Source organism: Mustela lutreola, chromosome 18, assembly GCF_030435805.1.
Source record: "Mustela lutreola isolate mMusLut2 chromosome 18, mMusLut2.pri, whole genome shotgun sequence".
Taxonomy (NCBI): Eukaryota; Metazoa; Chordata; class Mammalia; order Carnivora; family Mustelidae; genus Mustela; species Mustela lutreola.
In genome coordinates this window covers 41,910,177-41,937,648 of record NC_081307.1, presented here as the reverse complement: position 1 = coordinate 41,937,648, position 27,472 = coordinate 41,910,177, and the positions used below count along the sequence as shown (strand labels likewise).

The 27,472-nt window shown below is 52.3% G+C and overlaps 2 protein-coding genes across 2 annotated transcripts in view; one reads left to right on the top strand and one right to left on the bottom strand.

The window, feature by feature from the left end:
* TDRP (testis development related protein) overlaps positions 1-20,305 on the bottom strand; it is a 30,567-nt gene extending 10,262 nt beyond the window's left edge. Inside the window, exons 1-2 of the mRNA XM_059156168.1 lie at positions 20,212-20,305; positions 19,147-19,343 (exon numbers count right to left, since the gene is read on the bottom strand). Coding sequence (XP_059012151.1) covers positions 19,147-19,260 — 114 coding nt within the window. The 5' untranslated portion in view covers positions 19,261-19,343; positions 20,212-20,305. The remainder of the gene's footprint in view (positions 1-19,146; positions 19,344-20,211) is intronic.
* Positions 20,288-26,396, top strand: LOC131820506 (translation initiation factor IF-2). Its single transcript, XM_059156166.1, has 2 exons — positions 20,288-21,108; positions 23,420-26,396. Exons 1-2 carry the CDS (start codon positions 20,288-20,290, stop codon positions 23,559-23,561), a joined length of 963 nt encoding a protein of 320 aa, XP_059012149.1. The 3' UTR covers positions 23,562-26,396.
* Positions 26,397-27,472: the final 1,076 nt, after the last annotated feature.

Genomic DNA, 27,472 nt, shown 5'->3' with positions numbered 1-27,472 from the left:
CCAGCTCTCCCCATGTGGTGTGGCATCTGGGAAACTGCTGGGCGTGGACACGGCACATGGCGGTCACAGACACCCCTCACCGACGGCCACCTGCAGGCAGGCTCGGTTCTCCCTCCTTCCCGCCGCTGCCCCCCCAACGGCTCCCAGGTTGCAGGGAGAAAGAGTGAGCAGCGAGTGACCCTGGAGGCCGTCCAGCCCTTAGAGCAGCCACAGGGGCACCAGGGAGCCAGGGCAGCGGGGGGCTCCCGAGGGAGGGGGCGCAGAAAACCAAACGGCCCAGTGCAACACTCTTGCCCGTGCTCTCCCTGCAGGTGTCAGAACAGTCAGAAGGCTGCCCGACCTGTCCCACGCTCCCCACCCCACAGCCGGAGGAGGCGCTAACCAGACCATCATGCAGTCATCAGTGCCACCAGCGTTCTCCGTATCTGCAGTCCTACCAACACCAGTCCTAAGAACTGAGCTGTGCGACACGTCACACGAAGACAATTCCCAAGATGCCAAAGGAAACACACAAAGTCAGACCCAAGCCGCTGCTGCTGTTGGTAAATCGCACTGCTGTTCTGCTTCACTGCTGAAAGATGAACCTGATGGTAAATGCGTAAACACAGGCGCAGAAATACAGAGAATCAAGAAGTGCCTTCACTCAGGCCATCCTTCCTTTTGAAAACTACGGGAGACACACAAACACATCAAGCGGCAGCGATGCTAACCACTGACGTGAACAAACGGATTCAGCACTAACGGTGAAGGAGGGGTCCTGGCCTCGGATCACGCGGGCCCCCATGTGCCAGCCCGGGCTTGACTTCTCCACAGTCCCTCGCCCACAGGCTAGGAGAGCACCCGCAAAAGCAAAATCAACAGCACCCCCACACCACACACCTTCTCCACCAAAAACTCCCTGAGACGATTTGCTGTACTAAATACTTCCGGTTAGAAGGAGGAGGGCCGTGCGACTTACACCAAGAAAGGAGCGAACTGAGTAACAGAGAAGACAGCGGGGTTGGTCGCCCCGACGCCGTCCTGGGGCGCGTGCACACCCACAGTGCCCACGTCTGGAAGCTGCCTTTGCACGGCTTCAACAGGGAAGGAGAATCGCCCTCCACCACAAGTAGGAAAGGCTCTGAAGACACGCGCCCCAGCCCAGCCGCTGGAAACCACAAGACCAAACCGGAAGAACAACTCCTCTCAGCCTCTGGAAATGCTCCCGAGGACAGACTGTAACTGAAGAAGTGTCTACTTTAAAAAAAAGTCTACTTGAGAAAACCTTGTGGAAGTTCACAACCTCTATGGAAGGACCGCCTCTGCCATATGTGGATGGTGACCGCTGTGTCCCTGCCCCTGGATGGCTTCAGCCAGCAGCTCCCCAGCGGAGGCTGGTCCTCCCAGCAAGCGTTTCCTCTCCTGAGGCTAATCCCCTGGAGAGATGGGGCCCCCACCCAGGGGACAGAGAGGGTACGGACTGCGGGGAATTCTACGGCCCTCATCCCCTCATCTAGTTCATGGGGTGACAGTTACACACAAGCAGGAACAAGCTGAGGGAACCCCAGGCATCTGCCCACCCTCCAGACATTCTGCTCCCAGAGTAAAGGAACCCCTCAGAGAGAAGCCTGTCATGGCGTCCACCTCCATCCCCAGAGCCCTGGCTCTGGGGCTGCCCTGGGACAGAAGCAGGATATAGCACAGAGCTTGACATTTCCCAAATCCACCAAACACCAAAAATCAATACATCCAGAAAGCTTGACAAACTACAGGTAGGGTGAACACAGAGACCCACAAAAACACGTACAGTAAAAGAAAATCAGAGCGTTCTGTTTCACCCGCCGGCCGGTGTCCCATACCATACTACAGTCCGGATGCTAACCACCAGGAGTTCATCTGGGACTCCACAGTGAAGAGATCTGATTTCAGGCATCCCTGGCCAGGGGCACTTCTGATGAACAGTATAAATCAGGGGTTCCCATAATCCCTTCAGGTTCAATAACAAAGAAAATCTCACAGAAGGAAGGAGACCACTATGCTCAGGACTCCAGCAACCCCACACGACACACAGCGGGAGGCCTGGGAGGCCACGCGGAGCCTCCCTGCCTCCTTAGGGTGTCAGGCCCGCTTATCACTCCCACCAGCACATCAGTGTGTTCACTGGTCCCAGAGCTCTACTAAACCCTGTGTTCGGAGTTTTGATTGGAGTCTCCTCATGTGGGTGTCACTGAAGAGAGCACTGGCCAGAGGCTGGAACTCCATCTCCAGGCTTCTCCCTTCCCTGCAGGAGGTGCGGGCGGCTGAGACTCCCAGGCCGGCCCTTTCTGGTAAGGATCCCCCATCTTCAGTCCCTTCATTAGCATAACAGAAACTCCTATCGCTCAGGAAATCCCAAAGATTTTAGAACCTCTGTGTTAGAAATCAGGGGCAAGGACCGCATACATTTTTTTATTACACCACACAGGACAGGAGAACACTTGAAAACTCCAAGAAAAAAGTGATTTAGTCACTTACCAAGGAAACTCTAGTAAGGTGAACTCTCCGAAAAAACAATGGAGGCCAGAAGGTGGTGGGACAACACAGTCAAATAGCTCAACAGAAAGAAAAACCTGTCCAACAATATCCTATATCCAACAAAGCTATCTTTCAAAAAAAAGGAAGAAATAAACCAGATAAACAAGTTTGAAAGAATCTGTTGCCTTACAAGAAACACTAAAGGAAGTCGTTCAAGCTGAAAGCAAGTAACACATAGAGTAAGCAAATCCACATGAAAAAAAACAGCACTGGTAGGGGTCATTATTTAATTATATGTAAAACACAGTAAACATAGCTATTTTTCTGGGGTGCCGGTTGGCTCAGTCAGTTAAGTGGCTGCCTTTAGATCAGGTTATGATGATCCTAGGGTCCTGGGATCGAGTCCCACATCGGGCTCCCTGTTCAGCAGGGAGTCTGCTTCTCCCTCTCCCTCTGCCCCCACCCTGCTCCTGCTTTCTCTCTGTCAAATAAACAAATAAAATCTTTTTAAGAAGCCTGTTTTTCTTTCTTCTCACAGCCAATTTTAAAAAGACTGTAGACAATAATATGCATATAATGTACTCTTGGACCTATAATACATACAGGTATGATGCATGTGTAATGCATTTGCCAACAACAGCATTAAAGAGGTGGGTGAGGAAAGACTGTGTTGGGCTAAGAAAAGGACCACAGACAGTAAATGATAAGAAAAAATTAAAATGTCACCTGAGAAAATATACACAATACAAAGAAAGGGTCAGAAGAGGAACAGAAAAGCAAAACAGATGCACGACCTAAAAACCAAACGTACAATGGCAGATGGAAACCTGCTAGGGCAGCAATACTCTATTACACGTAAACACATTAAATAATCCAATCAGAGGCAGAGATGGTCACCCTGGATTTTAAAAACTGATTCAACTAAAGGCTGGCTGTAGGAAACATACTCTAAATTCAAAGATAAAAAGAGATTAAAGTAAAAGGAAGGGCGAAGAGAAGTCCTATAAACAGGAGCCACAGAAGAAGCTGGAGCAGTTGCATGGGTGGATAAGAGAGACATTAAAATTTCAAAAGTTATTAAAGATAAAGAAATGTTATAATGATAAATAGATTGCCATCAGGAAGGCATAAAGATTCATACTAACAGAACAAAATACAAGAAGCAAAAATAGGAGAAATAATAAATTAAGGGAGAACTAGACAACCCAACAATAAAAGATATCCACTATCCATAACGAATAACACATAAGCAACACAAGACATGCAACCACTATAAACTAACTAGAACTAATGTATCTAGAGGACATTCTGTCTAGCAATAGAATACATGCTCTCCTCAGGAGCAGAGGGAGTAGTGTTCAAGACAGAACATATGCCAGGCCTAAAGCAAATCTCAATACATTTAATAGGATTGGGACACGTGGCTGGTTCAGCTGGTTGAGTGTCTGCCTTCCACTCAAGTCATGACCCTGGGATCCTGGGACTGAGCAGGTGGGCTCCCTGCTCAGCGGGGAGTCTGCTTCTCCGTCTCCCTAGGCTCCTCCCACCACTTGCGCACACTCACTCTCATATAAAGCTCTCTCTCAAATAAATTAAAATCTTTTAAAAAATAATAGGTTGAAATCATTCTGAATAGGTTCTTTGCCAGCAATGGTATGAAATTAGAAATCAATAGCAGGAAAAACTCACAAATATATGGAAATTAAACAACGCATTCCTAAATAACCAGTGAATCAAACAAAAACTGAAAAAGGAAACCAAAAATAGTCTGAAATCAATTACAGAGAAGATACAACATTCCAAAACTTATGGGATGCAGCTAAAGCAGTGTTTACTGGAAAATGTTTAACCTTCAATGTAATAAAGACTTCAAATCAATAATCTAAACTTCTACCTTAACAATGGGGAAAAAGCAAAAAATAAAAAACCAAAATAACACAAAGCAGAAGGAAGGAAATAAAAGATTAAAGCAGAAATCAGTCAAGAAAAGAACAAATAACTTACACATGCAGAGAACACACTGGCGGCTAGCAGAGGTAAACGGGTGGGGAGGCGGGCCAAATGGGTCAGGGGAGCAGGAGGAACAGTGCTGCTTTCACAGAGGAGTAAACCCCGGGGATGAAAGGCACAGCACAGGGAATGCGGCCCGTGGTGCTGCAGTAGTGCGGTATGGGGACAGAAGGCAGATGCGCTTGTGAGCCCAGCACAATGTGTAAAGAACCGGAATCACAATGTTGGACACCTGAAACAAATGTAACACGTCAACTATACTCAAAACATTATCTTAAGCAAAAAAAAAAAAGAACCTACAACAAAGCAGTGGCGATCAGGAGAGTGTGGGACCGGCACAGGAACGGACAGAATGAGAATGCGGAGACAAACCCGTCCAAGATCAGCCAATTTTCTGGAAGGGAGCGGAGACAACCAACGAGGAAAAGAGGTCGCTAACGAGTGACACTGGGGCTCTGGGACAGCTGCACGCAGAAGAATGATGCTGCACCCTTCCCTCACCCGCATACAAATGTGGACTCAAAATGATCGAGGATCTACATATAGGAGCTAAGGGACGCCCAGGTGGCTCCGTGGGTTAAAGCCTCTGCCTGTGGCTCAGGTCATGATCTCAGGGTCCTGAGATCGAGCCCCACATCGGGCTCTCTGCTCAGTGGGGAGCCTGCTTCCTCCTCTCTCTCTGCCTGCCTCTCTGCCTACTTGGGATCTCTCTCTCTGTGTCAAATAAGTAAATAAAATCTTTTAAAAAATAAAAATTAAAAAAAATAAAGGAATAAAATTAAACACTTAATTTAAATAAGTGTTAAGTAATTTAAATAAAAATTAAATAAATTTAATTTAATTTAATAATTAAAATTTTAAATTTAATAATTTAATAATTTAAATTTAAATAAGTTTTTAATAAGTGTTAAATAAGTGTTCTGAAACACTTAACAGAAAACATAGGGAGCAAATCTTTAAGATCTTGGTTTTGGAAAAGGATTCCTAGATAAGACACTAAACCAGAAGCAACAAAAGAAAAAGAGATAAACTGGAGTTCATCATTATTTTTTAAAACTGTGCCTCTAAGGACACCATCAAGAAAGTGAAGTCAACACACAATGTGAGAAAATATTTACAAATCCCATCATCAGATAAGGACTTGAATCAAGAATATATGAAGAACTTTAACATTAATAGTAAAAAGAAAACCCAAGTTTTAAAAGTAAGCAAAGCATCAGAATAATCTCTCTCCAAAAGCTGTATAAATGGGCAATAAGCACATGGACAGATACTCAGTACATCAGGAAAACAAATCAAAACCACAATGAGCTACTACTTCGACCCCCCTAGGATGGCTACAATCCAAAAGTCAGATAATCACAGGGGTGCGGAGAAACCAGACCCGGGGCACCGGGGAACTCAGCGGTGAAGTGGCTGCCACCACCTCAGGTCATGATCCCAGAGTCCTGGGACTGGACCCCCTGTTGGGCTCCCTGCTCAGTGGGGCACCTGCTTCTCCTGCCCCTCTCCAGGCCCGGCTTGTGCCCTCTCTCTAACAAAATCTCTTAAAAAGATAAATAGTTAATTCAAAAAATTTTAAAAAGGAAGAACTCAGATCTTCAAAATGACTGCCGGGAATGTCCAATTCCTGGGTGCAAGCGTCCAGGAACACAGTCCAGCAGGTTCCTGAAACGATCACACTCACAGTTGCCGTATGACCCAGTGTCTCGGTCTCCAGGCTGCTCTAACACAATCCTACAGACAGGGTGGCTTAGAAAAAACAGAAATTTATTCCGAGTTTTAGAGTCTGGAAGTGCTAGATCAAGGTAGCAATGGGCTTAAGTGTGTGGTGAGGGCCTTCCTCCTGGCTCACTGACGGCGAGCTGACCCCTGGGTCCTGACATGGCAGAAGAAGCGGGCGAGCTCCGTAGGGTCCTCTTCGTAAAGGCACTTAAGGCCACGCAGGAGCGGTGGCATAACCTACCATGTCCAAAGGACCATCACGCTGGGGATTAGGGTTCCACATACGAATCTGGGGAGGCGGCTGATGCGAACGGTCTTCTAGCACACCCGGCGACTGTACCCCTAGATACACACCACCCAACAGAAAACAAGTCCCCACAAAATCTTCTACACACGCTTACAACATCCCAGTATTCACGAGAGCTGAGAGCGGAAGGAGCCCAGACGTGCGGGGCAGCCTGGTGCGGTCAGAACTCACTCGGTGTCAGAAGTAATGAAGCACTGATAAAACGCACAACATGAATGAGTCTTTAAAAATTACATGAAGTAAAAGAGGCCAGTAAAATGGCCACGAAATATACTAAAATCTCTATGATACGAATTACATCAGCGTCGCTCAGGGCTGCTTGGGGAGAGAAACAGCAGAGCGCACAGCTTCAGGACTGGGTTTCCTTTTGAGGTCACGGAAATCCTGTTGTCGAGTTGAGAGGTCACCTATCTGTGCATATGCTGAACCATTAGTCTACACAGTAAGGGGGCAAACTGAACGTTATCGGAGCAGTATCGCAGTACAGCGGTGCGGAAGGAAAAGGATGCTCCAGCTCGGAGGTCCCCAGACTCCGCCCCGCCACAGCCACCCCAGCAGCCGCGCCCTGCCAGCCCAAGGCCGCAGTCCCTGCCCACAGCCCACAGGCAGGTGCCTAAGAGCAGTCTTGAGACAGGAAACAACCCCTAACCATATCCCACGCGCATTTCCCATTTTACCCACGAACTGCTGTCTGCGCAAGAACGCCGAGGACCATGGCTGTCGCATACACTCCCATCAAGGCCACCAGGTGTGCGGTGCCTACAAAGCTTTGGCACAATCAACGTGAAACACTCGTTGCTCCGAACATAAGATTTAATACAGAACTACCTTCCAAGTGTTGCAAGAATGTCAGGGCAGCGGGCGGACACTGTGCTCTCTGGACCACACACAGACCACAAGAGTGACCGCGGGCGGACCCCGGGATCTCCAGGCCACACACAGCCCATGACACAGGGGAACTCGAGGCCTGCCTCCCTCAATGCCTCCGTAGCTCACGCAGAGCCACCGCACTGTAGGAACCAGAGGTCGCTTTCCTTCTCTGCCCCAGTGCAGAGACCAGGACGTCACTGACCAGCCTGAAGACTCCAGAGACGCAGTGCATTACAGCTGTGTGGAGACGGGAAGAACCATGACTGATGGGCTACAGCAGCAGAATGGTCCTCAAGCCCTGTCCCCTCCCTCCCCAACAAACTCTGGCCCAAATTCAACCCCTTCCCAAGGAGCACAGGTACACAGAGTCTGGCAAAGACAAGGGGGATCCTCAGTCTTCTCTTCCCACCTGGTGGACAGGAGGCCCCCCCAGTGCCTGCGCCCATGCGAGGTGACGCTCACCGCCTCGTGCCACTGTCACTGTCCACAGCGGGCACCAGCTGGCAGGAGAGTCCCCAAGGGCAGAGACCTACCCTAATATTAAGTTTCTAATTTTGTAACATGAAGGAACTGAACATTGATAGAATTTACCCAGAAAAAATAATCTAGAAAAGGAAGAGTTTTACAACTGAGAATTTATTATGTTCCAGCTAATGACTCTAAATAAAGTCTGACTAAGTCTGCATCCGTCCTGGGAGTGCAGGTCAGGCCTCCGGGCCCCACGGAGCAGCTCTGCAGCTTGGTGGGAACCATCCAGCACCTCTGCAGCACGCACTTCGGGACTCAGACCGCACTCTGACTCAGGAGAGCTGCCGGATGAAATCTCACCGCTCCCACCCCCCACGCCCCCCTAACGATCTTTTCTGACCTACACTTCCTGTGATTTTTAAATGCTCAATTAGCAATCCCTGGGACAGCTAAAATCAAAACGAAACAAAGAAACAAAAAAACCCTGTATCTGTAATACTATGAAATAACTCTGCCTATAACTAGCAGTGTTAAAGTAGCGTGTGTACTAGTGAGCTTAAAGTCTTCTCTAAACGAATGACGTTCTAGCCAGCACAGCCCAAGGACGTCAGAGGGAACACATGACGGTCCTCTAACATCGTTAACTCGGGACTATTCTGTAAGTTCTAATCAGTACAATGCATGATATAGAAATGAGTTAAAACTACTCAAAAGGAAATTACAATTATTAATACTGAGGCTAAATAATGAAAAAATGGAAAAGCATCAAATGAACTGTTAGGCCTAAGGAAGTGGCTAAATAGAAAAAATTGCTTTATTACAGTTAAAGACGACAGGAAAGAAGCCACTCACGAGAACAAAACCATTAAAAATATCCAGGAAAAAAGTTTATATGTTGCCTTAACCAATTATATTAAAAGGAAGAGCTGAATAAATGACCATTATAAATGGCACATGACATTAGAAAATGTCACTTCTTCCTGAACAACTGCGCGGGGCTGGCAGGGTGACTTCTCGGTAGGCGCGGGGTGGAGGGCAGAACCGATGGTGGCTCCGGGTCGCACAGGCCTCAGGAGACCCAGATCCAGGCCGCTGCTCCCCAGGGCTCCTGAGACCCAGCGAGCTGCTGTCAACTCTGGCACTGCCGTCGGCCCTCAGGAGCGTGGAACACAAGACCAGAAATCAAATCCAAGAGAGTGAGAGGAAAATCCACAGACTGAAAGAAAATATTAGCAAAAGACATACTGATAAAGGACTGTTGTCTAAAACATACAAAGAAGTCTTAAAAGCCAACAATGAGAAAATGAAAGCCCAATTTAAAAATGGGCAAAAGACTTGAACAAACAGTCACCAAAGACAGAGGAAAACCACAAAGGCGGATCCCTGTCCTCAAACCAAAACGAGCCTGTTCCCACTTCCCGGCGCAAAGACCCAACAGCGGCGGCACGGGCGGCGGCACACGGCCAGGCCGGTGCGCTCCTCAGGGCAGAGGGGCCCGGCACGTTTCTTCCAACGAGAATGTCCCACACTGACTCAAGATATGCCGAGGGTGACCAGTGCATGAGAAGATGGTCCCTATCACATGTCACCGGGGAACTGCGAGTTACGAGACACCGTCACACAACTGTCAGGAGCAGCCACACTGCAGACCAGTTCCCTGCACGGGCGCTGGCGAGGATGGGAAGCGACTGTCCCAGCGCTGCTGGTGGGCACGCACCGGCCATTCGAGGCCAGCATGGCGGCTTCTTTCAAAACGAAACATGCGCTCACCATACGGCCCCCCAGCTGCACTCCTGAATTTCCACCCAAAGAAGTCAAAAACTTAGCACCACTCGAAAACCTGCGCACAGCTTCACTGATAATTTCCCAAACTTGGAAGCAACCAAGACGTCCTTCAGTTACTGCACTGCTAAATACGGTGGTCCATTCACAACAAAATCTTCCTCAGCACCATCAAGAAAGGAGCCTTCAAGCCATGAAAAGACAAGGGGAAATGGAAATGCAGATCACGGAGTGAAAGAAGTCGGTCTGGGGGCGCCTGGGTGGCTCAGTGGGTTAAAGCCTCTGCCTTCAGCTCGGGTCATGATCCCAGGGTCTTGGGATCGAGTCCCGCATCGGGCTCTCTGCTCCGTGGAGAGCCTGCTTCCTCCTGTCTCTCTGCCTGTCTCTCTGCCTACTTGTCATCTCTATCAAATAAATAAATAAAATCTTAAAAAAAAAAAAAAAAAAGAAGTCGGTCTGAAAAATCTACGCCCTGCCTGCTTCCAACTCCATGGCATCCCGGACAAGGCCGAACTCTGGCAGTGGTACGACCAGCGGGCAGCAGAGGTTTGGGGGTGGGAGGGGGCAGGCAGAGGGGAGACTACGTTACACGACACTACAATGACGGCGTGTCATCACACATTCGTGCGACCCCACAGAGCGTGCACCACCAAGAGTGACGCGGCCACAGGGTTCATCAGATCACCAGTGGCAAATGCACCATCCGGTGGGGGTGCTAATGCTGGGGGGGGGGGTGCAGTCCACGGGACATCTCTGCATCGTCCCCTCAATTCTGCTGTGAACCTAAAACTGCCCCCCCCGCATAATAAAGTCTATTAAAAACAAAAAGAAAATTAAAAACTGGCTCAATAACATGCAAGTAAAAAAAGTGAACAGGAAAGGGAAGACACATTTTTAAGTCTAATTAAAGGTAACTTTTATGTACCTGTTATTTTTTTTTAAGATTTTATTTATTTATTTGACAGAGAGGGCAAGAGAGCACAAGCAGGAAGAGCAGCAGTGGGAGAGGGAGAAGCAGGCTCCCCACTGAGCAGGGAGCCCAATGCGGGGCTCAATCCGAGGACCCTGGGATCATGACCCGGGCCGAAGGCAGTTGCTTAACCAACTGAGCCCCCCACCTGTTATTAAATGCGTCATAAAACAGCCAAACTGCAGGAATGGGACAAGAATACACAGAAGAACTCAAGAGAACAGAATGGAAAATCTAACAGACTGCAGCACACAGTGATCTAAGTACACGGTAGGTGGCATGAAAAAGAAGGTAAAAGAACTATTTTTTAATGGATTTAAAATAACTGGTAATGTATTTTGAGAAAAAAAAGTTAAATCCGTATTTACACAACAGACAGCAAAATAAATTCCACACAGATGAAAGAGTTATTCCTTTGAAATGATGCCATAAAGGAACTAGAAGAATCCGATCTCAGGGAGGAAATGCCTCTCTAGGCATAAAAGCAAGAGGAAACAAACAAAGAGAAATACACAGATTTTTATCTTTTTTTTTTAGAATTTCTTAAATCATTTACCTATCTTAATAAAATGTCTAATTTGAGATTCATACACACTTGTAACAAATCAAATACTGGGTGTGGTAGAGTAAAACATTATTTGGTCTTTGTCCTAGTTTCCTGGCATGAAGCTTCTAAAACCCTTGGAATTTACAGCTTTTTGTATGCAAATCATGTGGCTGGGGAGGGGGCTAGAGCGCTGTGGCCAGCCTGGTCACCAGAAAAGCCGACCTGGACAGCACTTTGAGCCTGCTGCCATCCGTCCCCCGGCCCACGGAGGGGAAGCCCTGGAAACGGCCGGAGGGGTCATCTAGGCCCGAGGGGTCATCTGGCCAGCCCCGGTGATGGAGCCTCCCTCTAACCTCTGAAATGACAGGTTCCGGGAACCACCAGGCTGGCGATCACATTCAGGTGTTAGGAGGGGGCGTGTCCAGAGATGCTGCCCCTGCATCCCTTCCCTGTGCTGTTCCTAAGTTTTATCCTAAAGTGAGTAACGGCGAATAAAGACGTTCACTTGGAAATACAGCGTACGCATAAGACACAGCACCCGTGTGCTCCACCCAGCGCTGCTTCCAGTGGCCAAGACAGAGGCAAACCAGAGTGTCCACTGACCAATGAATGCATAAAGATGGGACACGTGTGTACTCAGCACGGGTGTGCACGCACACAGACACACACACACAACGGAATATTACCCAGCAATAAAAAAGGAATGAAATCTTGCCAACAGCATGGATGGACGTATAGCATATTATGCTAAACAAAGTAAGTCAGATACAGAAAGACAAATACCGTACAATCTTCTTTGCGGAATCTAAAAGCAAACAAAAGAAAAAAGAAAAGGAAAAAGAAATGAACAAACAGAAACAGACTCCTAAATGCGAAGCGCCATCTGTCAGCTGCCAGGCTCAGACGGGGAGGGAACGCAAGGTACCAGCTTCCAATGATGAAATAATAAAGACAAGGGAATGCGACACACGGCATAGGAAATGTAGTCAAAAACACTGGAACAGCTTTGTATGGTGACCCACAAAGTACAGAAATGCTGAATCAATATGTTATACACCTGAAACTACCATAATACTTTATGTCAACAACACTTCAAGAACATAAAAATAAAGCAGAAGTCTGCAAATAACAGCCCAAAGACCAGCAGTGCTGCTTCTGTAAATAAAGTTTTATCCGCACACCCACATGCGTGCATTTACCTGCTGTCTAGGGCTGTTTGTCTGCTTCGCAGCAAAGCTAAGTAGTAGTGACAGAGCCCATCCGGCGCCCAGAAGAGCTTCATCTACTTACTATCTGGTCCTTTACAGTAAGCTAACGTGCAGAACACAGAGTAACTACTGGCTTCCAGTCACAAAGTTAGTGACATGGCTGAGGCCCAGGCCTGCCGCCAGCCGACTCCTGGACAGAGACTCTGTCAACACACCTTTTCCCGAGTTCCAGTGCACTGACCGATCGCATCACAAGCTCGGACACGGAAAGCCAGGCCCTGCGCATTTCCTGGAGCGCATCTGAGCGGCGCGGCCCTTCCCGCACGAGATCGCTGGCTGGATCCTCACCTGGATCCTATGCTCCGAAAGGGCCGCCCTCCGGCTTCCCCGCTGCGCCCAGAGGGGCCGGCTCTGTCCCAATCTGTTCCAGCCGCCCCTCAGGCCTCCACCTCACCTCCCAAGGCACAGACTCTGAGCAGCTCTGAGAGCTCTTCTTCCAGCGTCTCGACTACCTTCCGTTCCGAACTCGGGCTCCGCATTCACGTCGGACAGACACCCTAGAATCCTACCTGCTTGGCTGCATTTGCCTCTAACCCCTGCTCCTCAGACAAGCAGTCCTTCTACAACATCACAGAGCCCTCCCGCAAAATCTTTATTATTTACCTAAAAGGTGAAGTATGAGCTCCTGAACGGGGCTTTCCGAGTCTCCTCAAAACAAGTCTTCCCGCGCCAGTGCAGCCGCACTGCTCGCCCTGTCTCCACACCCTGCCTCGAGAGCTGGCGGCGACAGCGCCCTCCTCCAACACTCAGGAGAGGGAAGTGTCCGGAGACAAGACCCTCTCCTCTCCGGGGCCCCAGGCCTTCTCACCTGCTGCTCACCAGGCGACCTTCCACACCTGCGTCAGCCCTGTGTCGGGCGCTTAGCAGCCCCCACGGCATAGTAGAAAGCACAGCCGCCCCTACAGGGCCCTGAGCCAGAACTCACTGCCGCGGTGCTCCCTAAGGCACCGATCACTGACACCCTAAAATCTTTCTTTATGTAAAGCATCAGCATTTAGAAGATGAAGAAGTTTATGGTGACCTGATGAGAGCAACGGTGCAGGGCGCCTGGCCGGCCCGGTCAGTAGAGCGCGACTCAGCCTTGGCGTGCGAGTTCGAGCCCCAGGCCGGGCACGGAGCCCGCTCACGCCCACACGCACGGGACCCAGTGACACCTGCGCTCGAAGTCCTCTCGGTGACTGTGCGAGTTCACACAAGACCCTGACCTCCCTGACGTCCTCCATAAACTGGAGTGACCGTCAGCAAGGCCTTGAGCCTCAATTACGCGACGGAGTCATGGCTCTTGGGGAAGGGCATGGTCGCATCTCTGTCCCCGCTGGAGGGCTGTCTGCGCAGAGACCCTTGCCTTGTGCACCACAACGTGCCCGAATGCCGCCAGCCTTCCCGCAGGGCACCTCGAAATCTCCTGCCGCAAGGAAGCCGGATAGTGCTTCGGCAGGATGCGGAGATCGTGCAGGACGGCACATCCCCCAGCACAGAGGGCCAGTGGGACCGCGAGGGGACAGTGGCTGGGGAGGGCGCTGCGGCGCCTGAGCGGCCTCGGCCAGGAGAGGGAAACGCCGACACGCCGTGCAGCTCTGCCCTAACAAGCCTGAGCGAGGAGGCGACTCTGCAAACCCAGCACCGGCAGCGCACCAGGGAGAGGTCACCATGAGGCCCTGCAGCGACACGCGTGCGGCGCTCCCCGCAGGGTCCGGCCCGCGGCACAAGCTGGCGTTTAAGCCCCGGAACGGAGACGGCCACTTGCTGAGAAACCCATGTCTACCGGCTGCCGGGGGTCGGGGCCGCGCGTCAGCTCAGCCTCGGGCTCCCGGCGTGATCCCGGGGTCCTGGGACCGAGTCCCGCTCGGGCGCCCGCTCCACGGGTGTCTGCTTCTCCCTCTCCCTCTGCCCCTGCCGCTCCCCTGCTCTGCTCTCCCCCTGACAAATCAACATAAAAACCTAAAAAAAAAAGAGAAATCTCCGTCAACGGAAGCGCTCCACTCACCGGGCGCCGCGGCGAGCTCTCCCGAGAGGCGTCGGGCTGCCCCTCACACAGCAGCGCCGCTGGGCGCCAGCCTCGGTGCTTCCGCGGGCCGAGCCCCACAGACGCCGTGGATCTGCCGGGCTCGGAGCCTCGGCCTTCACGTCCTCGGCCAGGAGCGCCTGCCGCTGGCCGTCCCGGGAGGTGGATCGCCCCCCGGCGCCCCCGGACGCGCTCCTTGTGCGCCAGCCCCGGTCCGCCAGCGAGCTGGGTGCCCCCTCCTCAGGCTCTGTGATGAGCAGAAGCGACCAGAGTCCGTCTTCCCTCAGAGCAACTCCCGCTAGACTTTCGGGGCAGAAGCTCTGGTTTATGTGACCCCCGCGACTCCCCAAGAAGAGCTTGCTCAGCGTGTGCTGAATTCGCAGACGCCTGCAGTGAACAGACAGGAAAACAACAAAATCCAGGGGTGCCTGGGTGGCTCAGAGGGTTAAAGCCTCTGCCTTCAGCTCAGGTCATGATCCCAGGGTCCTGGGATCGGCCGGGCATCGGGCTCTCTGCTCAGCGGGGAGCCTGCTTCCTCCTCTCTCTCTGCCTGCCTCTGCCTACTTGTGATCAAACAAATAAAATCTTAAAAAAAAAAAAAAAAAAGTAAACAACAAAATCCATCCAGTTCTCAAGGCTCATTCTTAAACAACTGGCAAAAGTGCTCCTCGGCGTCCGTCTTTGGCTTCTAACGCTAAAGCTGGGGTCGGTTAGCCCGTCTTACACCTTAACCCCCCTCGATGACACAAGGCAGAGAAGGCTGTGTTTCCCCCAGGTGTTCACCCGTCTCATCCCCTGGAGGGGTCCCGGGGAGAGGACGTGCGGCCTCAGGCAGAAGAGTCACTCCCAGTCTGAATCTCACTGAACCCACGCTGCCCAATGCACACGTGACGTGGACGGCTGAGTTTTCGAGAATGTTCTAAGTCATGCCACCTTAAGTAAAAAAACAGTGAAAGTAAACCCAAAACTAGGACTTTAAAGTCGTAGGAGTGAAGGCTGTAACCTAGCATTTATGGGGGCACACTTTACACAGCAGTACACCAGGGCCTGGGAGCGACAGACACCAGGCCTGGGTCGTTTCTGTCTGCCTGTCCCTCGCTGTGCCCACGGATGGGGCCGTACGACTCTACACGGGCCGGCAAAGGACTGGAAGGCCCCACAGGCCAAGCAAGCACAAGAACCCGCAAATCTTGCCGAAGAGCTCGTCTGGATCTGGGGGAATTCTGGAGCTGTGCTGTCCATTTGTCATCCTAGCCAAACACGGGCTGGCATGGTGAGGAACCGCATTTCTAATGATACGTCAATTTAAAAACAGTTACTCAGGGCCACCTGGGGGGCTGTGTCAGTGAAGCATCTGCCTTCAGCTCAGGTCACAATCCCCAGTCCTGGGATCCAGGCCCACGTGGGGCTCCCTCGGGGTTCTGTTTCTCCCTCTCCTCCTCACTCGTGCTCACACTCACTCTCAAATAAATAAGAAAATAAACAAAATCTCTAAAATCAATAAACATGAGACTTATCAAAACTTGTCTCTCCTTGTTAAATGACTGCAACCATTGATTCGCTTTATAAACCTTACTACTAAATTTTCATGTAAAATAGTCCATATTCGTGACAACAAAGGCCAGCAGCCTGAAGACAGCTCAGAAACGGTTTCCTACTGTGACAGCTGTGGTAGTAACAGTTCGGGGTTACCGCTGGTTCGGTTTCCCACACCCACGCTCCGATTCTGAACGTCTCACATCTCAAACTTACTATGGCCGGACACTAAGCTATTCTTTTCTTTTTAAACAAGACATGGATTACAGCCGTGTGAGCTGATTTCCAAGGACACAGGACACCAGACAGCAACCCCGACAGAACACGGTCCTGGAGCAGGACAGCAGGTTCTCTGCTCTCCCGGGTGACCCCACAGCACGAGTGACCTGGCAGAAGCTGCCTGTGGGGCGTCCAAGACTGGAGACAACGCACAACACACAGCCTCCTCCTACCGAACCTGGACAGACCCACCAGTCCCTCCCACTGTGAATCCCTACTTCTTCAAGTGTTAAAATAAAATCTTGTAGGCAGAAGTTTTACAGTAGACGTGTCGTGAATTTGAAAATGTAATTCTACAGAAAACTGGCTTTGGGATAGAGAAGGGTCCTCCTGAAGGGACTAACTGCTTGTGGGGTATGACTAGCCCACCCCGAGTCCACACGCCTTGGATTTCCACAGCCAAGGGCTTCCACACAGTACACCACACATACCCTGAACACAGTAACACAAGAAACACAGCCACACCTCACTCGCAGGACACACAGAACAAACCCCAAACGGCGGTGAGTGTGGCTGTGACTTCTGAGATCCAACACAAAACACACATTCCATGAAAAAATAACTGATCACCTGGGCTGCATTAAAATCAAAAACTTCTGCAAACACAACAGAATTAAATTAAAACTTCTGCTCTGTGAAAGCCACTGGCAAGAAGGCAGCCCCCGGACTAGGAGTAAATGGTTGAGAAAGACATCTGTGATAAAGGACTGTTACCAAAACATGAACTCTTCAAAATCAGTAAGAAAAGAACAAGCAACCGGGCTGACCGAGGGCCCGAAGCTCCAGGCACTTCAGCGAAGAGCGGGGGAAGGAGAAGGTGCTCCAGGTTGCCGGCAAGGCAAGCTGCAACCACCAGTCACCACCTGGCGCCCAGGGCACGGGCCGCACCGCGTGCTGGCGAGGCGGTGGCACCCAGGTGACTCCCACTCCCTGCCGGCGTGATGCAGAACGTGCGGCCGCGGTGCAGAGCTGCGGGTTCTCCAGAATGTGCGGCCGCGGTGCAGAGCTGCGGGTTCTCCAGAATGTGCGGCCGCAGTGCAGAGCTGCGGGTTCTCCAGAACGTGCGGCCGCGGTGCAGAGCTGCGGGTTCTCCAGAACGTGCGGCCGCGGTGCAGAGCTGCGGGTTCTCCCAGAACTTATCCACCTCTCACCCTCCCCGACGCAGCCCACTCTTGAGCGTTTCGCTGAGTTAAAACTTGAAGCCCACGCAAACACCTGCACAAAGCAAGCAGCTTCGTTCCTAACTGCCAAAACCTGGAAGCCACCGGGACGCCTTCCACAGGTTGATGGACACATGGTGCGCTGCGCGATGAAATGTTCCTTAGGTCTAAAGAGAAAAGAGCTCTCGAGCCTGGAAAGGACAGAGGAACCACAAACACAGACTGCTACACAAGACAGGCCGGCCTGAGAAGGCTCCATCCCGTATCTAACTCCAGGACCTCCCGAAAAGACAGACCTTGGGGCACAAGGGAGGGATGAGGAAGTAGAACAGGGAGTCTGTAGGGTCTCAGGATTAGGGAAACTTCTGGTTCTCTAACAGTGCAGACATTTCACGTTACATTCTTCAAAATGTATCAGACACCCCCCCCACCCCCAGGGTAAGTGCCTGCGTGTCCCACGTGGACCCCCGGATAACAGAGGTTCGCCGGTGACAACAAATGGGCGAGGACCAGGCAGTGAGGGAACAGGGAGTGCGGGGGGGGGGTATGGGGGAACGCGTTGTCTTCTGCACGCAGCTGTGCTGGGTACCTGAAGAACAAAGTCTATTAAAATATGAAAAAAATGCACTGTGAGCTAAGATGACAATTCTGTACGAAAGAGGATCCATTAGAAGCGTTAACAGCGCACAGCCAGGACGGATTCCCATTCTTAAGAGCTCATCCAGAAACAGCATTTCTAATCTTTAACCAGTAAGAATTACTTACAATACTAAGTAATTCCGTTGCCACATACAAACAACATGTAAATGCTCCACATTATATTTACGAGAGTGCTGTTCAAGCACTCAAAATCTCCGGACTCAAGCAGCTGGAAGTTGGATGGGCACGAGCACGACCCAACAGCGCACGGACGGGCCAGCTCGGAGCGGAACCGTATTAAACGGTTCATCACATCAGATGCACTGAAGTCCTCCAAGAAGTAGCGGCTTCAGTCTGGAAACTAAGTTACGTTCCTCCCAGCGGGGAGGAGACATCTCAACGACCGCAGCGCCTCGGAAGGAAACACATCATTAACCTCGGTACGAGCCTCAGCAGCAGCAGGAGTTTCCAAACATTTAACAAAAGCAAAAACAAAAACAAAAGAAAAGAGAAAAAGAAATTTTATGACCACATCCTTTTAAAGAAAAGCTGAATGTCTGACCTCGATTTCCTGGGGCGAGAGAGGACCGCCGCGCGGGCACGGGGGAGGGGCACACGTGTAACGCATCCAGGCCCCACCTGGGATCCTTTTTAATTAAGAAATTCTGAGCATTCCAAGCATGTCTCCCGGCTGGCACGGCCCGCGTCCGTCCGTTTTCCGCACGAAGGACACCTGCCTCCTTCCCCCACACAAAGGTTCACGGAAACCCTGACCCACAGCAGTGTCCGAGCGCGCCCTCGCGTCCGCGCGCAGCCCCCCTGCCCCCAGCCGGCCGGACCCGCGCGGCGCCGACTCGCCAAGGTCCCAGGGGAGCCGCTCCCCGGCCCCCGGCCCCCGGCGAGGACGTGGGGTTCAACGCCCGCGAACCCGGGGGGCCGGCGCGGACCACAGCGGCGCGGCCCCGCGGCCGGGCCTCACCTGCGCAGCCCCACCTGCGCGCCCCCAGCCGCGCGCCCCGACTCCGCACTGCCCCGGGGCCCGGCGCGCGCACCCCTCCGCGCGCCCCCCGCCCGCATCTCCCCCTACCTGCGCGGCGGCGGCGGCTGCGGCGGCGGTGGCCGGCGGCGGACCCCCTGGCAGGCCGTCCTCCTCCTCGGGGGGCTCGTCCAGGAGCACCCGGCTCCGGTTCAGCTTCCACATGCTCCGGGGAGGCTCCGCGGTCCGTGCGTCTCCGCGCCCCTGCTCGGCCGGCCCGCAGCGCAACGACGCTCGGGCTGCGGCTCCTGCGGGACCGGGACGCGGCGAGTGGGGCAGGGCGGGGCGGGGCGGCGGCGGCGGCGGCGGGGCCCAGCCCACCCCGCCCGGACCCGACCCACCCCGGGCAGCCCGAGCCCCCGCCCCCGCCCGCGCCGGGCCTGCCCACCATACCCGCCCCCCGCGCCCGGCACAGGGCCCCTCCCCAAGCAGGCCCACCCGCACACCAGGCCGCCCTCCCACCGCACCCCGGCCTCGGCTCCTCCTTGTGGCCCCCAACCCAAGGTCGCTCCCCCCACCCCGCGAGCCCCGGGCCGGCCCCGGCCCCCAGGACCACGCCGCCCCTCCTCCCAGCGATGGTCCCGCCCCCCCGCCGCCCCCTCCGCGAGACCCCGCCCCCCACGGCCTTGTCGGGGGAGGGGGGGCCCGTCCCGCCGCCCTCACCCGGGGCTCCCCTTCTGGCGGCTACCGCTCACCCCTGCAACCCTCGGCCGACACCCCATCCTGAGCTGACCCCTTCACCTCGAGGCCCCGCACCGCTCACCACCTTCTTTCATCCCGGCACCCCCCGCCCTCCCCCACCCCGGGACCCCTTCACCCCGGACCACTCGTCACCCTCGGCCTCCCCGCTCCCGAGCTGACCGTCCCCTAAGCCAAGCGGTGCCCCTCACCCCGAGACTCCCCACCCCTTACCGCCCCTCATCTCGCCCCCCCCCACCCGGCAGCGCTGACCCCAGGACCCCTCCCCCAGCCCGGTCCGACCCCGTCACCCCGAGGTGACCCCCTCACCCCGGGACCCCCATTCCGGGCCGCCCCTTCAGCCCGAGCCCGCCCCCTCCTCCTGGGCCCCGCCTCACCCCGGGACCACCACCCTTCCAATCCCCGCCGACCCCTCACCCCGGCCTTGGGGCGCGGCCAGGTCCGCCGGGCGGTGGCGCGGGGGCGGGGCCCGGGCGGCCCCGCTGCGGTCACCATGGCGACGGCGGCCGGACGCGGGGCAGGCTCAGTGCGCATGCCCACTGCCCTCCGCCGGCCGCGCTTCCGCCCCCAAAAGGAAAGGCGGCGCGCGCCGGGCTGTGACCCCGGGGAGGACTCGGCCTCCGGCGGCCGCCGTCCGGGGGGGACATGGGTCGTGGGTGTCTCGGGGCGCGGGGGCGCCCGGCCTTCGGCGTTCCGGCGGACGAACCGGGGCTCGGGACCGGCCTGCCCGCCCCTCTCCTCCCCGCACTCCGGCCGCAGTGTGCGGGGCCGGGGCGTGCGCGGGGCCGGGGCGTGCGCGGGGCCGGAGCGTGCGCGGCGGCGGCGCTGGGGCTGCGGCCTCGGCCCACAGGGGTGGACGGCTGTGTCCAGACGCGGGCCGGGGCAGGGCGGGGGCGGCCTTAGGACCATGGAGGACCGGGCCCAGGAGAAGGCCGCAGGGTGGCCAGACCCGGGCCGGGAGAGTCTCAGGGCCCCACGGACCCCGCACGGGTCCCGCAGCCCGGCTCGGGGCCGCCCCGCACGTTCCAGAAGCCCCACTGGGCAGTGCTGCGGTTCGGGGCCCCACCAGTCCTCAGCCTTTCCCGACCCCTGGCAGACAGCACTTATGGGTGTAGGTCACAGGCTCTCCCAAGAAGGGACTTTTCTGGGCCAAGATGGGGCGCCATCGCTGCCGGCGGGCGCGGGGCAGGGCCCTGCTGGACCCGAAGCTGGACAGTCAGGACCACCCCGAAGCACAGGATCTCTCGCCCGTCTTGCCCTAACACATTCCGGAGTACAACGTGACACGCATTTCCTGCCTGAAAGAGACGAGCAGTAGGTACCGAAGACCCTGCGCTGGGGGGTCAGGGAAGTGCAAATGAAGACGCACGCAGCCGTGGGTGCTCAGTGAGATCAGACAAACACCGTAGGATCTCACTCCCGCGCGGAGTTCAAGGGAAAACCAAAGGAAAAAAGACAACCCAGAAAACTTAACTCTGCAGAACAAACCCATGGTCTCCAGAGGGGAGGTGGGGGGGTGGGTGAAGTAGGCGACTGGGCTGAAGGGAGCTGGTCCTGGCGAGCTCGAGTGGAGCGCAGAACCGCTGAGTCACTGCACTGCACCGCGCTAACTGGACTGGAACTAAAATGAAAAACCTAGTAAAAAAGACACCCACCTATCACAGTGTGCCCAACAAACATTTATAAACACAAATCTAGTGCTGGGAACAGGCTAGGGACGGCCCTCATGGGCTCCTGGCCGCGGTGTAAGTGGTACAAACTTTGAGAAGGCAAATTTGATCTATTTGTTAATAGCTGTCAAGTCTAGCGTGCGCACCCTCCTACCCAGCAAATACATTTGTATAAATTTTTTACTCTATATATTTCAATATTGCCTACGTTTTTACACCAAATACACATTCATGTATTACTTGAGTAATTTAAAAATATATTTTATAAAAGCAATCCAGAGTTGTTGGCTTCTGTAAACACTTTCTTAAGCTTTGTAAGTTTACTACACTAAAAATAAGAATCATCACCGAGGGTACCTGGGGTTTTTCCAGAAGTGATTAGCAGCACAGCATTTACAATGAAAAGCGGGTCTGATTCTGTCTTGAGGAAGGGTCTGCAGGAGTGCTATGGACAGACCCACTGGAGACAGCCTACGGGCCCTTACAGGGTTAGTGGTGAAGGTCTGGAAGGGGCCGAGCGGCGGAACAGGAGAAAATCAGATGTGAAACAGCAGCCAGCTACCTGGGAAGCAAGACCATGTGGCCACAAACCCACAAATCCTCACCTCATATTCTCAGTAGGTCACGAGGATGAGCAGATACACAGTCACACACATACCTACCCACCACCTCCCAAACATCTCCGGACTCACCAAGCACAAACATTATCGAATCACGTGAAACCATAGAACACTTACTAAAGAATCACTGGTGGGAATTAAAATTAAGAACTCCTTCATCCTGGGATGTGTAAGAATGTTAAAAATGTGTTTTTACACACACCTTTTCAAACCAAGTCACAAGCTCGGCCTTCAGGCTGGAAAGTCTTAAGAAATAGCAGTGCATAGCCCATGCGGTGGTGGGTACGGCTCTCTGTCCTCCCGGTCCCGTGGGGGACTGTCGAAATAAACACAGTCCAAGCACAAACACTGATAAAAGTCCTACATCATAAAGCAGAGGCTACAAGACAAAGCCAGGATCCAAACCCAGCCCTTTCAAGGACGCTACAAACAAAACGTGGAAAGCCGACTCAGAACACTTCAACAAATAACACAGACCCTCTCATTCATGTGAGAGGGACTGGGGCGTGTGCTCAGACCGCCGGCTTCCTTTCAGTTTGCTCAGTGCACGTTCCTGTGCTTTCAAAATCTTCATTGTAAGTTCAGCTGTGACCCCCTGCAAATCCAGGAAGGGGGCCAGACTTCCTAAATCAAAAGGCTGAATCTCAGAATATTTTAAACAGCATTCATGTTATTTCTGGGAGAGCACGGCGGGGAAGGGGATCTAGGACAGTAGGAGATGGAAGGCCAGGAACCCGGAGCAAGCAGGGGGTCATCCTCGCCAGGAACCCGGAGCAAGCAGGGGGTCATCCTCGCCAGGAACCCGGAGCAAGCAGGGGGTCATCCTCGCCAGGAACCCGGAGCAAGCAGGGGGTCATCCTCCGTGTGGAGTTTCAGGCCTCCCACCTGGGAAGCACTCCCCACATGCTTGAGCAAGCTGACCTTGGGTCCTTTAGTCATTCATTTATGATTTTTATAAAATTTAGTGGTGCTATTAAACTTCACAAGTAGTGCACTTCACACAATCTGGGGTCACAAAAAGACAACGTTACACACAAGAGTTCATTTCTGTATCCAGAAAGACGTGATTGAAAACCCTTCTGTGTCTTGAGTCCTCCTTTGGAAGAAGCTGCTTTAGCCCGAATTTCCCTGATTTGCCGATAGAGCCCCTGAAAATTCACTAGCAGAGAAACTCTTCTTATTAAAGGTCAAGTCTGCCATCCTGGTCTGAAGGCTCAGTTTAGGGAGGTTTGAGTCTGGCAAATTAATTTTAAATGAGAGTGTGCTCTGGGGTACCACACAGAACTTACCCCTTTTCTTTCTTGCCTTCTTTCTTCTTCTTTGTTTCTTTCTAAGATTTTATTCATTTGACGAAAAGAGACAGCGAGAGAGGAAACACAAGCAAGGGGAGAAGGAGAGGCAGAGGGAGAAGCAGGCTTCCTGCGAGGCAGGGAGCCCAATGCGGGGCTCGATGAAGGACCCTGGGATCATGACCTGAGCCGAAGGCAGACGCTTAACCCACTGAGCCACCCAGGTGCCCCCCACATAGAACTTTCTAGAACCAAAACTATTTGGAAACTGAAAGAATGGCCTCGGAGGGAGTGAGCTCCTCGGCCGGCTGCCCTAGGATGGCCAGTCTTCTAGATTTGGAAATCATGTTTTCCAGTGAGGTGGGCCATGTTTCCTGTCTCGGAGCCTGTCCTCAAATGCCTGGAAGTCCCAGAGGCAGGTGCGTGTGCCTGCTGAGCTCCCAGATCCTTCACCATGGCTGTGGAGGGAAGTAACGTTCTGTACCTGTCACTCCTTGCCTGAAGCTTCTCAAGTAGCCTCCCACCTCCTTGCACGTCCGCTCCTCACATGGTGCTGAGAACAAAATGTGTGCCCAATATCCTCCGGCTGGTCAAGTAATTCTCTCTGCTTCACAGTGCTGACCGACACGAAGCTGGGAACTGCGGCTTTCTGAGTGCATCCAGCATTCCAGAAACTCACTAGTATCCTCTACACATGACCTCACGTAACGGAAGGAACACAGAATTTGATGGTTTTTTTGGTCCATATATTTATTATATTGAGTGTTCCTCTTAAAAATTTTTATTAACATATAATGTATTATTTGCTTCCAGAATATAGGTCTGGGACCTGTCACCATAGCACATACCCTCCCCAATGTCCATCACCCAACCACCCCATCTTCCCACCCCCCTCACTCCAGCAACCCCCAGTTTGTTTCCTGAGATTAAGAGTCTCTCATGGTTTGTCTCCCTGCTTTCATCTTGTTTCATTTTCTCCTCTCTTCCCCTGTGCTCCTCTTGTTTCTCAGATTCCTCATATCCGAGAGATCATATAATTGTCTTTCTCTGATTGGCTTATTTCACTCAGCATAATACTCTCTAGTTCCATCCACATTGTCGCAAATGGCAAGATTTCATTTCTTTTGATGACTGCGTAGTATTCCATTGTGTATATATATATATATACTACGTCTTCTTTATCCATTCATCTGTTGATGGACATCTAGGTTCTTTCCACAGTTTGGCTATTGTGGACATTGGGGCTATAAACATTAGGGTGCACGTGTCCCTTTAGATCTCTACATTTGTGCCTTTAGGGTAAATACCCAGTAGTGCCATTGCTAGGTAGTAGGGTAGCTCTATTTTTGACTTTTTGAGGAACCTCCATGCTGTTTTCCAGAGTGGCTGCACCAGCTTGCATTCCCACCAACAGTGTAGGAAGGTTCCCCTTTCTCTGCATCTTCTCCAACATCTGTCTTTTCCTGACTTGTTAATTTTAGCCATTCTGACTAGTGTGAGGTGGGATTTCATTGTGGCTTTGATTTGTATTTCCCTGATGCCGAGTGATATGGAGCACTTTTTCATGTGTCTGTTGGCCATCTGGATGTCTTCTTTGCAGAAATGTCTGTTCATGTCCTCTGCCCATTTCTTGATTGGATTATTTGTTCTTTGGGTGTTGAGTTTGATAAGTTCTTTATAGATTTTGGACACTAGCCCTTTATCTGATATGTTGTTTGCAAATATCTTCTCCCATTCTATCGGTTGTCTTTTGGTTTTGTTAACTGTTTCCTTGGCTGTGCAAAAGCTTTTGATCTTGATGAAATCCCAATAGTTCATTTTTGCCCTTGCTTCCCTTGCCTTTGGTGATGTTTCTAGGAAGAAGTTGCTGCGGCTGAGGTCAAAGAGGTTGTTGCCTGTGTTCTCCTCAAGAATTTGGGTGGATTCTTGTCTCACATTGAGGTCTTTCATCCATTTTGAGTCTATTTTTGTGTGTGGTGTAAGGAAATGGTCCAGTTTCATTCTTCTGCATGTGGCTGTCCAATTTTCCCAACACCATTTGTTGAAAAGACTGTCTTTTTTCCATTGGACATTCTTTCCTGCTTCTCGAAAATTATTTGAGCACAGAGTTGAGGGTCCATATCTGGTTTCTCTACTCTGTTTCATTGGTCTGTGTGTCTGTTTTTTTGTGCTAGTACCATACTAGCACATGTCTTGATGATGACAGCTTTGTAATAGAGCTTGAAGTCAGGCAGCATGATGCCCCAGCTTTGCTTTTTATTTTTCCCCTTCAACATTCCTCTGGCTATTCTGATCTTTTCTAGTTCCATACAAATTTTAGGATTATTGGAACCCAGAATTTGAAGGACATTGACCTGGATTACAAACTTAGGCTCTACTTAGAAAAAAACAAAACCTGAAAGTTTGCACCAAACCCGCATGCTGGTCACATGTGGGGAGTGTACTGGGGGACAGAGCAAGCTGTATATAGTTATGGAAGTTATTACAATACATATGTGTGCCTGATATATTATGTTTCTACTATGAATTATGTATGCCAGATGTTCAAAAATATTTGCTGTTTTGAATTTTTAAGAAATTTACCCTATAAAATATAAACAATTTGCACATAGGCAACTTACATTAAACTTGAAAGATTGATTTATTGTAGTTTATTTCATTTCTTCTTTTTCATGTAAAAAGCCCTAAAATGGTCTCACCAACTATACTCACATATATACGTAATGATGACAAATAAATAAAAACACACATTCCTGCAATTAAACATAATATATACTATAAATATTACAAACAGTCACGTACGTATGTGAACTTGGTTTTCTGTTTTGGTATTGTTCTATATTTTTCAGATTAAAAACTCCCTTGGCAAATATAAATCACTTTACCCGTTGACTTCCTTGGCCTGTGACCAGGGCCTCTGAGCCTTCCGACCTCTTGCTCCCGAAGGGGCAGGAACAGGAACACCTCACAGGTTATGAGCTGAGGAGATGGGGCAGGACTGGGAGGTTTGCCAGCAACGTAGAGACAGGACCTGCGTTTACTGTGAGGCTTTCGGAGTTACTCACCCTCTCTGAGCCTTGGACTTGGGTCTGCAACCTGAGTGTGACTCCTCTACCTCTCACAGTAAAGCTCCCAGGACCACTGCTTCTGGGTCTCGGAGGCAGATGGGTAATCGCACCTGCTTTTACCGACCGGCGTCCCACTGGCTCGCTCGTGAACCAACAAGCCCACGTGAGGAGCCAGAAGTCTATCCTTGACGAACGGCGGCGCCGCTCCTCCTGGCTCTCAGCCTTCACCGCCTGACCTTTGGTGAGGCCCCGTGGGGCCTGCCTCGCCCAGTCTCAGAGGACCCCCACCCCGTGTCTGGGTAGGTGCCTCCCCAGCCCCCTCCGCAGACGAATCCCATCGCCCTGCCCACCTTCAGAAGGAGCCTGTGAGGTGGGTCCAGAAGGACCCCAGCCCCTGAGGCCTCGCCTCCGTGACTTCCCTGCGTGCCCCTACCTGCTCCGGGGGTGCACACACCCGCCCCTCTGGCGTGCGCGCCTGGGCCCCACGCGGTGGTCCCGCGGATGGAGCACATCCGAGTAAGCAGAGTATAAAACGGGTCAGCAGAAGGTCAGTGGGATGGCACAGGGACACTGCGCCCCTCCCTGCCCCCAATGGTCACCCCCACCTCAGTGACTGCCCCTCCTCTGTCACCTGACCCCAGCCCAGGGCGTCCTCATGGCCACTCATGCTGGCAGGAGTGGGACTGTGAGACCACAGACCAGCAGCAGGAGCTGGAGTGCCCTAACCTCCACACCAGCCTCACGTCCAAACCCTCGTTCAAATCACAGCCCACGTCTGAGTCATTCCCTTTTAAATTACAATCATTGAAACGGTTACTCTGTATTTATGTGTGTATATATATGTATCTTTAAAATACGGAAACTCAAACTCAGAGACATTTTTAAACAGCCAGTGCGGTGGACAAGACAGCCCACCTGGGAGCGCGGGCTTCGCTGGCTGCTGGCTCTGTGATGCGGGGGCTCTCGCACACCTCCCTGAGCCTCGGCGTCCCGCCACAGGCGCAGGGCTGGGGAACGGTCCTGAGGCGGCT